The sequence below is a fragment of the Embiotoca jacksoni genome, unplaced genomic scaffold (assembly GCF_022577435.1).
Source record: "Embiotoca jacksoni isolate LCO1_2020_lvr unplaced genomic scaffold, fEmbJac1.0.p SCAF_1, whole genome shotgun sequence".
Lineage (NCBI taxonomy): Eukaryota > Metazoa > Chordata > Actinopteri > Embiotocidae > Embiotoca > Embiotoca jacksoni.
The window spans coordinates 26,267,985-26,277,981 of NW_027185229.1; the positions used below are offsets into that span (position 1 = coordinate 26,267,985).

At 44.3% G+C, this 9,997-nt stretch overlaps 1 protein-coding gene across 2 annotated transcripts; it reads right to left on the reverse strand.

The window, feature by feature from the left end:
• Nucleotides 1-1,215: 1,215 nt before the first annotated feature.
• rbbp5 (retinoblastoma binding protein 5) lies at nt 1,216-9,997 on the reverse strand. Of its 2 annotated transcripts, none has more exons than XM_069150408.1 (14): nt 9,856-9,997; nt 9,244-9,269; nt 8,940-9,112; nt 8,320-8,460; nt 8,027-8,189; nt 7,724-7,833; nt 7,485-7,604; nt 7,081-7,234; nt 6,857-6,928; nt 6,542-6,659; nt 5,698-5,767; nt 5,256-5,491; nt 3,922-4,173; nt 1,216-1,702 (listed from the first exon to the last, which is right to left on the reverse strand). In XM_069150408.1, exons 1-14 carry the CDS (start codon nt 9,872-9,874, stop codon nt 1,650-1,652), a joined length of 1,707 nt encoding a protein of 568 aa, XP_069006509.1. In that variant the 5' UTR covers nt 9,875-9,997; the 3' UTR covers nt 1,216-1,649. The 2 variants fall into 2 exon arrangements, with proteins under 2 accessions (XP_069006509.1, XP_069006517.1); XM_069150416.1 differs by having other exon boundaries at nt 1,217-1,702; nt 4,096-4,173.

The following is a 9,997-nucleotide window of genomic DNA, read 5'->3' on the forward strand; positions in this document are numbered from 1 at the left end:
CTGGGCTGTGATTGGTCAGCTCGGACTGGAACAGGGTTGGACAGGTGGAACTGAGGGGTAAAAAAAAAAAAAAATGACGGCGTGACAAATGACGAGAGGATTCACAAGTGGAAACGTACAACAGATCCTGTGATTTCTGAGTAATGTGTGCGATTAAAAGCCTCAAATGAGAAGTAGCTACAGTTCAGTTTTATGATTTGATAAACAACCTGGAAACAGTGGTTGAATATCTACATTAAATACAGTTTTAAGGGAAATGTTTTTACTCCACCAAATTTAAATTGTTACTAAATTAAGGTTTTGAGAACAAAACATGGATTTTCTTCATAAAATATGAATATAAAACTACCAATTTGTGGATAAAATAGTTGAAATTAGCTCTACCTTCACCAACTATAACATTAATGATAATCCAAAAGTATTTTTTCTATAATTTTTTTTTGCATTATTTTCTGTACATAGATTTATTACACAAATCAGACGATAATTAAGAGGCAAGAAACAAACGGTTAACATATTTCTCTTATTGAATTAAACATTCGGGCAAAGAGAGAAGACTTGTATGTTGTTAAACTTTTGTATGACGTTTCTCCTTCTGACAAATTCCTGTATATACGGTTAGATTTGGATTAATAGCCTGCAGCCGTGTCCGAGAGCTTTCGGTTTTTAGAAAGGTTTCTTTTAACGCAAATTTGTGCAGGTTTCTGTTTATCACTTCAAGGCTTTAATTCATATTTCACTGAATGTCATAAGAATCTCTTGGGAAGGCATTTGTTTTTCTTCTTTGAGCAGAGTTTTCACCAGTCAGTCATAAGTAAACTCTAAAAGTAATAGCTCATATAGTCTTCCTAATCTTTCGATCTGTCCTTGAGGAGTCCGCCCGGCCGCAGCCTCGCGAGCAGTTGCCATTGACAACCGAGGGCGTAAAGATAAGACGAGCATAAATATGCTCAGACTTCAAAGAAGACCTTGAGAGCGTGTTGAGTCAGATTCTTAACGTGACTTTAAACACACCTCCAGAATCAGGGTTACGTTCAAACTTCTGACTTATTAATTATCTCCTCCATATCGAGGCTCCTGAAACTTCTTCTATCATGAGTCAAGCAGCTGCAAGATTTCCAGCACATCCCCGTGAAGTCAGCATTTTAACGTCGAGCCTCTCGTTCAATATTACGGTCTCCGTGTTATATTTCTAACTAACTTGTATTATTTGTAACTCTAAACTTCTCCTGTGAAACTGTGGTGAAGTTTCGGGAATGAATCATCAGTCAGGAGCTCAGTTCAGAAAATTAAAACGAGAGCCAACAGCAGCTCGTTATTTATAAATCAGAATGTTTTAATACATATAAAAAACAACAACAACAAGAAAGACACACTATCGGGACGCAGGCGTTTTATACACGATGGATCCTACGGAGACGGAGGGCTCGTGGACTCCCGCGGCCCCCCCGCGGTGAAAGAGGGGGGTCGGTGGGTGGGTGTGGGGGGGCAGGGTTTCCCCTGTGATGCTGGTCTGCGGTCGGGAGAGGATAACAGTCAAACAAGGCTGCTCGCTCACAGTCTGTACGTGACATCAGGATCTGAGTCTCTGAGTTTCTGAGTTTCTGAGTTTCTGAGTTTCCGCCACAAAAAAAAAAAAAAAATCCAGATCAGTCCATCCCTCCGATGTCCTGCTGTTTGTACGCCTGCGAGACGAGACTCCCTGCAGAGAAACACAGCGACCGTCAGACAGCAACAATAAAACGCAGCTTAGATTAAACATGATAGAATTCATTCATTGTAAATTCTACTACGCTGGGTTTTTTTTTTTCCAGTTAAGACTTCCTGCAGATGTTTCGTTCTTATGTTTTTATGTGAAATGAAACAAAAATGGTTTTTAAAAAAAAAAAAAGAAGAAGTGATTTTCTGAAAGCAACTTGATGTATTTGCATTATTTTTCAATAACGCATCCGATGTTCTTCCTGAGATCCTAAACAACACTTTCACTTTGCTCACTGTCTTTTTGACGAGTGATGACAAATCCTTGTTTCCAAATTTGTCACTAAAATGATGCTTCTGGATAATATTATATTAAAGAAATAGTTTTGGAAAATAAGTTTGGGAGCAGCTAGCCTGCCGGTCCACAGTTCAACATGTCTGAAGTTTGTTTAATCTAAATGTGGGAAGAAACGTTACAAAAATGTGAGTCTGACAAACATTCGCAAACAAACAAAAAGAGGTTGTTTGTCAGGTAAAACAAAAGTTGACTTTTCTGTTTGTGTAAGAATTACACGTTATTAGTTCTGAGTTTTCTTCTTTCTGTGTTTTCGGTTTCACAAACGGGCCGAAGTGAGCCGACTGAACGTCGCACCCTAAATATCATTAATTCACCTGTTCGATGCTGTTGGAGCGTGAACGTGTGGCTGACACACGTCTGTAATCACGTCGACCTGTCGGTGAGCCGAGAGACCAGCACGTCTTAAATATGGAGGTAACTCTTATTTTTGTGTGTGTGTGATTATTAGATGGAGTCGGTGCGGATTAACGCCGGGCTGTCGGGTCACCTTCAGGTACTTCTATATTTACACTGTACGCATAATGTACACATATTGTACACATATTGTACACATATTGTACACATATTGTACACATACTGTACCCTCTCTGTGACGCACGCGCACACACACACACACACACGAACAGAAAAGACATCGCTGCAGACAAACTGGTACGCGACACGTTAAAGCCCGGGGAGCGAGGCGGGAGGAGGGAGGGAGGGGGTTGGGAAGGGGAGGGGAGGGGAGGGGGGGCAGGAGAGGTTACACCGGGTGGAAAGCCACAGTCAGGGAGGGAGGACATCACGTCCGAGTAGATTCAGCCGCCATGAAATCGGGTCTCTAATGTGAAAATATCAGAACTTGCCGTTATTTAAATCGGTACAAACACACGTCCCCAAACAAACAGGACGGTTTGATTCTGTTTTTCATGTCATCCTTTGATCACGTTTAATTGCCGCTCAAAGAGGAACCTCGTTCTTTATTTACTTGTGGAATTATGAATGATTTATGATTTATTTTTTTTTTTTTTCCCCCTTCGCTCCGTTTTTTTTTCTCCCCGAACAGCAGCTCGATGAAACGTTCGCAGGCCGCTGCGTCTCTTGTCGTGACATCGTCTCAAGGCTGAAACCAGCTGAAGCGGGCGCATCAATTCACACAAGTCCACACACGCTACACACAACAGGTTCCTCAGGACCGGGAGGAGCTCCTGCAGGGACTTTGGTTCTCTCCGTTCGAGCGAATAAAAAGTGACATGTCTTGCGGATTTGTGAGATAAAAGTATTTTATATCATTATTTCAACATGATGAAAAGAATCCCGACGGGTATCGGACTCGGATCAAATCCAAACCCGGCTGCTCAGAACGTGACCGCAGACTGGAGGTGGTCGTCGACCATCGTATAAAACAACAGGCGGATAATATTCCGATGGAGGAGACGACGTGTCCTGTGCTTCAATATGATTTGAGTTGTTATGTGTTTACGACATAAACTCCCGTGGCTGCACCTCAAACCTTCTTTCTCTCCAGTTCTGTGGACTTAAAATGTACGAAATGTGGGTTCAGTTGAGGGGAGAAAAAAAAACCCAGAAGAACCGCGACTGATCTGATTAAATGAAGCTGTGGTCGGACAGACGCTCCGCTCTGACCTCCAGACGGTGGCTTTGCAGCCGGCGGGTCTCTTGTCTGTGAGCTGTGGGGGGGTGGAAGCACTACAGGGGTAAGGAGGGGGTCGGGGGTGGGTGGGTGGGGGTGGGTTGCTCTGGAGACAGGCCGGGCTGGGAGGGTGTCAGTCAGACTAGCAGGGCAGCAGAGCTCCCAGACTCATCAGCAGCATCAGCAGCATCAGCAGCAGCAGCAGCAGCAGCAGGGCCGGTGGCGTGCTTACCTGTGGCCAGGCCCCCCTCTGCCCTGCCCTTCATCCCTCCTCCTCCTCCTCCTCCACCTGCTCCTCCTCCTCCTCCTACCGGGCCAGAGCTGCCCAGGGCCTCGGACACCACCGGGAAGGAGGGCCGTTCGCCCCTGTAGGGCTTGGGCCTGAAGGGGAAGTCTTTGTCTTTACCTTTGGAGCCTTTGGGCCGGCCCGCTGTCTTCTTCTTGGACTTGCCGTCCCCCTTCACGCCCAGTAGGGGGTGCACCTCTGAGGGGAGAGAGAGAGGTGTCAAAGTTCAGCTTTGTCACAGTGAAAGACAAGAAACAGACGATGAGACTTTTGACCTTGATTTTCATTGTCCACTTTGACAATGATGAAAACCTGCTCGTATCGTATACGTCTACAGGATCTGTATTAAAACCGGCTCGGGGGTTAAATTGCGTGTAATGTTCATTTCAACAGCACAATCAGGACATGGAACAGCAGCCAATCCATCTCAGTTGAGTTGAGACATTTCGCTGGTTTAGTGAAAACATTCAGAGGGATTCATCCTCTGAGACCACGAATGTCTGTAAAATCCAGTTTTTCTGGACCTCCTCCCGATCCGGTACTAGTCCTGAATATCTCCGACACCGAGCCTCAAACGACACTCACGTTCGCGTAAACGTTGAATAAATATGTACCCGAAACAAATAAAACATCAGCTGTGTCTTTTTTTAAACTTGACACACCTTATTTTTTATGAATGACTTCATCAAAAAATACCAAAGACTCTGATTCAAAAGCTGATAAATTATTGATATAAAATTTAATATAGAAGAGTTTTACTTCTGACAAGGACGTGACTCAAACAGAAGATGTCTCACTCTGTTGGCGTTTTTGGGAGCACATAAAACACTCCCGGCAACTGCACAGTAATGATGCAGAGTGATCCCTCGTTTACTTCGTAAACAATCTGCGAAAGACTTCAGGCGTTTTTTTTTATTTCGGCCTGTCATTGAACCTAATATCAACCCTTCGGTTCAGCTCAGGACTTCTCTGCTCTGACTTTGGATAACAGACGGACCAAGCAAACCAACAGCTGACGGCGTTACTGCACGAGCACGACTCAAATAGAAGCAGCTGGAATTAATGATGTATGAAAACAGCGTCAGTGTTTAACGCAATAAGTTGAAACGATGATGATAATAATTTCATGAAGACAGCTGATAAACATGGAGGAGATCAAAACTACAGCAGGGAAAAAGGACAAATTTGACACACTACGAGAAACCTGAACCCTGAAACAATTAATCCTGTGTTGATGTTTTGTTGTTTGTTGTACATGTGTGGTTGTGTTTGTGCCTCACCGTCACTGGGCACCCCCTGCAGCTCGATGGTGGTGGTGCGGGCCTTCTTCTTGGCCGGGCCTCCTTCCGATGAAGGCTGCCGCTGCTTCTTGTCACCGGTGGCCAGCGCCTCCTCCGGACCGCCGGCCGGGACCGCGGCGTCCGGCGGCGGGCCGAAGGGGTTCTCCTCCGGATCCTCCACCTCGGGGGCGATGGGCAGGTACAGCAGGGCCTTGTAGTCCTCCAACTCCTCATCACTGCAGGACACAAACACGTCACTTTGATTAGACTTTAAGTATCTTCACGAGTAACGAGCTTTGCCAAAGTAAAGGTTTAAAAAGTGTTCAGAAGCACTTTATTGAGGCTTTTTCCATTTAGCACAATATGGGTGTTTAAAAAAAAACAACCTATCAAATCAATTTAATAAAGTTTAAATCAGACTTATGAATTGTGTCTTTCTCACCTGCTGCAGAAAGCTACTATGGGATCGACCGTGGTCACATCCACCTCTTCATCCTCTGCAGCGTCTGCACCTGTAACAGCAGCACAACAGAAAACCGGTGAAACCATTAAGACCAGAAAACAAAAAGGACGGGACAGACGGCCAAGCTGCAGTCGGCAGATCGGTTGAAGTAAGTCACTTTATAATAGGTATAATTCAGGGAGGAAATAAGTTTCTTTACTGTTTTTAACAAACAAGAAGTTTGTCAAACTGCATTTCATCACACCATTATTTGTTTTTTTTTTTAATTATGAAGTCATGTTTACTTGTAGGAAGAATAACTGGTGGAATACCACTTTAAAATATTCTCAACAAGCAGAAAGCGAAAACGTCACGCGGCTGATTTAAATGGAAGTTGTTTTGCCGAGATGTTTCTGGAGCCGTTTCACCACAATCTCTCATTTGTTTTCATTTCTTCCAGCTGTGAGCGGTTTCTCAGTTCCCTTTACGTTGTGGGTGGATAACGTTCATCAACAGCACACTGAAACAACAGAATAGATTCAGCCCGCTGATTCTTAATTTTTTTGACTTTGCCAATAATAATCCAAATACTGAATTAAAACGCAGTAATTTAGTCTGAAAAATAAAACCAATGCAAACTGTTGTCCTCCAGGATTCCTCCCACAGATTAAAGGCAAATGGAACTCAGGGAGTTTTTCTTCACTGTAATCCACAAACTCCACTACTTTGAAGTCAAAACTTCACAAATCAGACCGCCTGTGAGCCAGAAAAACAACGTGTGTGTGTGTGTGTGTGTGTGTGTGTGTGTGTGTGTGTGTGTGTGTGTGTGTCTGTGTCTATCTACCCGTCTGCTCAGGTTCACTCTTGTCTTCGTCCTCAATGTCAAACTCGGACTCTCGTTCTTCGTACTCCACGTTCTCGTCCAGCTCTTTGAAGTCTGGAGCAAAAGCGCTCCAGTTTTCCTGCAGAAAAACAAACAAACATTACATCCACTAGTGCTTCATTAAAGGACAAATTTCCACATATTTGATCATAATATGGACCGCGGAGCCGAATCTTTCAAACAGACAATAGAGAAATCAAAGTATAATCCCAAATAATCCATAATCCAAAACAATGCTGGTCATTCACCCACGTCCTGGCGTCACTGTCCACTCACCACTTGGTTCTGAGCCCAGATGGAGACCACGCCGCTGGAGATGGAGGCGATGATCGGACGGACAGGATGCCACTGCAAAGAGGTCAAAGGTGAGATTCTACACAACGCCGCGTCTCAGACGTAACTAGAAAACGCATCATCTCGACGTTTTGTGTCAGTGTGTATTTTTTTCTTGCTCAGTGTTTCTGCCGAGCCAGAATTTTCGAAGGTTTTGTCGTCCTTACAGCGACGTCCAGCAGCAGCTCTCCTCTGGTGCCGTGCAGGATCTTCACCAGGTTGCCGATGCTCTTCTCCCAGATGTAGAGGGCGTGCTGCCTCGCCGAGCCGGCCACGATGTACTCGCCGTCCCCGGAGAAACAGCAGCGTTTCCACGGCGTCCTGAGCGAGGGAAACGCAGAATGAGGAGGCGGACAAATGCAGAAAGATGAACTTTTACAAAATGTAAAAAAAAAAATGTTTTTTTAAATCGCTACTAAAACTCAAATTCAAAAAAAAAAAAGAGGAAGAACGCGTTCGAAAAATCAGTGACAGCTAATCTCCTTGATATAAATATTCCAGTTCAGCCACAACTCAAACAAAACAGCATAACATGGATCCAGCAAAGACATGTAACCAAACGGCATCGTACCTGTTGACCAGGTCCTGGAGTTTCTGCATTGGTTCTGGTTCACCGTCCCGCCCACAGGTCAGAATCTCTCTGCCGTCGTACACCCGGATGATCCGGTCTGCTGTGTTTATGAGGAAGCAACTGCGTAATAAAATTAAAAAAAAAAAAACACAGGACAGGTGGAAAAAGAAGAGGAACCATTAGAGAAAGCTCAGCGCTTCTTTGCATTCTTCCCTCGCAGACTTCCAGTTTCCTCTCACCTGCCCTTGCGTGCAAATTCGATGGATTTGATGGCGGTGGTGTTGCTGGTGCCGGTTGTCACTCTGAAGGAAGCCACCAGCTCCTGAGTGTTTGTGTTCAACACGAGGATCTTCGACGGCAGAACAGAGGGAGACACGACGGTGAGCGGAAAACGGAAGAAAAAAAAACAAAAAAAACACCGGAAGTTCTTCATAACACACGAGAGTGAACGTGGAGGGTTGTTCACGCGCACTTTTTTTGTTTTGTTTTTATCAATCAAAGGCAGTGATGTGGATAAGAGGTGCGTGATGAGAGAGGCTGACCTTTCCTTTGGCGTTGCCCGTGTAGATGTACTCGCCCCGCCTGTCGAAGGCCGCCACCACGTTCAGGTCCGAGTCGTCGTCCACAGGCAGGACGACGTGTTTGGAGTCTGACAGCGTCAGCAGGACCGGAGCCGACTTCATGGGACACACCAGCACCTTGTCCCTGCAAAACAAAACATAGGTTTTTATTAATTAGTATAATTTTTTTTTTTTTTTTTTAAATACAAGATGATTTCTGAATCATGACTGACAGCCGAAGGTCAGACTAAATCAGAAAGTGCCGGGTCGCTCACATGTCTCTGGGGTGGCACTGCAGCTTCAGGATGGGCGAGGGGAAGCGGAACCTCTGGTCACAGTCTCCGGTCAGGACGTCCCACTGCGAGACGATGTTGTCCGTGGAGGCGCTCACCAGCTTGTGGCCGTCTCGACTCCAACTGCACACACGCGTACACAATAAATACAGAGCGGTCTGTGACACGTTGATCAGATGAACCTCTTTACGTTCTCTTGTTTTAAACGTCACACAGCAGAAGTGTTAAACGGCATTTGTTGATTTTCTCATCTTAAACATGATCACAAAAGTAGGATGAGACCGGTGATATTTAGCGTTTATGAACCTCAATCAAATCAAAAAAGTTGTTTTCTAAAGTCTAATAACGGAAACAAAAACATGTAAATATGAACAACTAAATTGTCAAGTTATCTGAATCAAAAAGACGGTGAAGCTCCACAGTTTTGTCTTTTGCCAACTGATAAAAAAGAAGATTTGTCTGTTTTCTTTCTGTTCACGCGGTTCAGTTTCGGCAAAGATCCACAAAAACTTTGCGTGGGCATCCCGGAGGTCCAGATGAAGCAGGTAAAAGCGTACCGGTGCTCGAAATGAGCCGTTTCTCACGGGTGCCGTGTGCCTCACCACAAAGAGCAGACCGGGTGGATGTGCGCGCTGATGATTTTGGCGATGCCCCGCGTGAGGAAGTCCCAGATAACGATGCGACCGTCGTTGCAGCCGACGGCCAGCAGGGTGCCCCAGCGGTTGAAGGTGCAGGTGAGGGCCATGCTGATGCAGTCCAGAGTGCCATCTGCCTCCTAACAACCAAACCAAAGGTAAGAGACTTCATCGCTGAGGAAAGTCCAGGAACGGTGATTTTTAACACGTGACTTTTATCAACAAAAAAAAAGATTTTCACAGCAGAAGATATTAACTGTGCAAAACTTACCTCCGGGTAGTTCTGCCCGAACGATTCTAGGAGAGGAACACAGAGATTAAATGACTAAAAGTTCAACAAAACAAAAACAAAAAAATAACATTTGTGTATTATAATAATATTAAGAGGAATAAACTTTTTATTTAGGATTAAAAACACAAAAGACAAATCTGTGTATCAGTATTTTGGGGGATTTGAAGAAACATTATAGAAAGGGAATTTTTAAAATTAAAGAGATTTACGAGGGAAAACAGGTTTAAGTCATTTAAAAAAAAAAAAAAAAAAAGATTATATCAACATTTAAACATCTGGAATAATTAAACCGAACCAGGTCGAGATCAGAACGTAAAAAAAACCCACCTGTGTTCAGATTAGATTGAATAAGATTAATTAGGTCAACTACAAGGACTGTTTCAAACCTAAATTTGGTTGTTAATTTATTTCATTATTATTTAAAAATAAAATAAAGTATGATTTCACATCTTTTCGTGCATCCAGACCTTCAGAAAATTGGGACTCGTAGCCGTTAGCGGGCTAGGCTAACAGACAATGCTAACCATAACAAAGTGCACGGCGTCGCGCGCAGAAAATAAATAAATAAATAAAAACCACGTTGAGGATTACCGAGCAGCTCCAGATTCATCGTTGGACGACCGAAGATCCACAGTCCCTCTCACGACTTGATTTAACGGGAGTGTTTCTACCGATTTCTACCGAGTATTTACTTCTGCTGCGACTGCCGGGGAGACTGGCGCCGAGCCTTCAC